The following is a 1,242-nucleotide window of genomic DNA, read 5'->3' on the forward strand; positions in this document are numbered from 1 at the left end:
TGTAACACAGAGTGTTGGACTGGATGGCCCGTTGGCCTGATCCAACATTGGCTTCTCTTATGTTCTTAACCTCAGTATTCAGGTTAAATTGCCATGTTAGCACTTTGCGATAAATAAGTGGGTTTTGGGTCACAGTTTGGGCACTTGTTCTCTAAAAGGTTCGCCATCACTGCTGCAGAGCAATGTGGGGACAGTGAAGCCAAAGCCTGGCTGTGGCTGAAGGGGTTAGGGCAAATGCAGCAAGCCCAACGCAGCTTCATAGTCCTGACTGAGAATGGGAATCCTCAGATCAGATTTTCTCTTATACTTTGCTGCTGCCTCACCAGAGGGATCCCTTACCAGCCATGCCTGTCTCTGTGTTACAGATCCCCCAAGGAAACTACAGTTCAGTGGGCACCTTACACGCCCCAACGGAGGTAAGTTTTCAGTGCGTTTGTGTGGCTACACACTCACACAGATAACCACAAGAAATAAATCAACCCACAAATCACAATATTTAACAAACTCTTCCTCTGACTTTTCCATGGCCGAGTCGTCGTTTCTGGAAAAAAACAGGAAGGTCCAGAGTGTTTCATATTCCAGTACAAGAGAGGTGCCTTCAGTTCCTTCCTCTGCTTGTGTGTAAATCATACCCTCTCCACCTCTGCTGCCTATCTGTATAACAGGCATAATAAGCAACTCACTCCACAAGATTATTAACCCATGTAACGCAGTTCCTCCCCCCTTTTCAGCTACCTGTTCCTAAAACAGGCAGTCCAACTCTTGTTCTGCGTAGGGGAAGTTTGCTTGTTCAGTTTTTTGATGGGGGAGAGAAACTAGGTGGGGCGGGGCTACCTGTGTCTGGGAACCATGGTAGGAAATGCCTTGTCCCTCTGGATTCTTGCAGACGTGCAGGACTTCACAAACTTCTCCCAGATAGTTCCTCGGGAAGGTGACTCTCTCCTGGTTCGTTGCGAGGCGGACAGCAACCCAGAGAGCTTCGTGGGCTGGAAGCTGAGATTCCCAGGAACTCATATATAATAATGAACTGAATCTTTCGAATATGAAATCAGAGGATGGGGGTAAATACGAGTGCCAGGCCAGCAACACTGAAGGTTATACTGAGGAAGGGATCTATGTCCACATACAACGTTGAGTGAAACAAACTTGGACTTCACTGAGAGGCCACTAGTTGGAATTTGCCAGCCATCAGAGCAATCCTGAAATACAATACTTAGCACTATACAAAGAAAATGTCCCGGG

General features: G+C 47.2%; 1 protein-coding gene across 1 annotated transcript in view; it reads left to right on the plus strand.

Moving 5' to 3' along the window:
* The window catches only part of LOC107119866 (sialic acid-binding Ig-like lectin 12), a 19,245-nt gene extending 18,225 nt beyond the window's left edge, over positions 1-1,020 (plus strand). Inside the window, exons 9-10 of the mRNA XM_015422480.1 lie at positions 366-416; positions 887-1,020. Of these exons, the coding sequence (XP_015277966.1) occupies positions 366-416; positions 887-1,020 (185 nt within the window). The remainder of the gene's footprint in view (positions 1-365; positions 417-886) is intronic.
* The last annotated feature ends 222 nt before the right edge of the window (positions 1,021-1,242 follow it).

The sequence above is a fragment of the Gekko japonicus genome, unplaced genomic scaffold (assembly GCF_001447785.1).
Source record: "Gekko japonicus isolate JY-2015 unplaced genomic scaffold, Gekko_japonicus_V1.1 scaffold1250, whole genome shotgun sequence".
In the NCBI taxonomy this organism is placed as follows: domain Eukaryota; kingdom Metazoa; phylum Chordata; class Lepidosauria; order Squamata; family Gekkonidae; genus Gekko; species Gekko japonicus.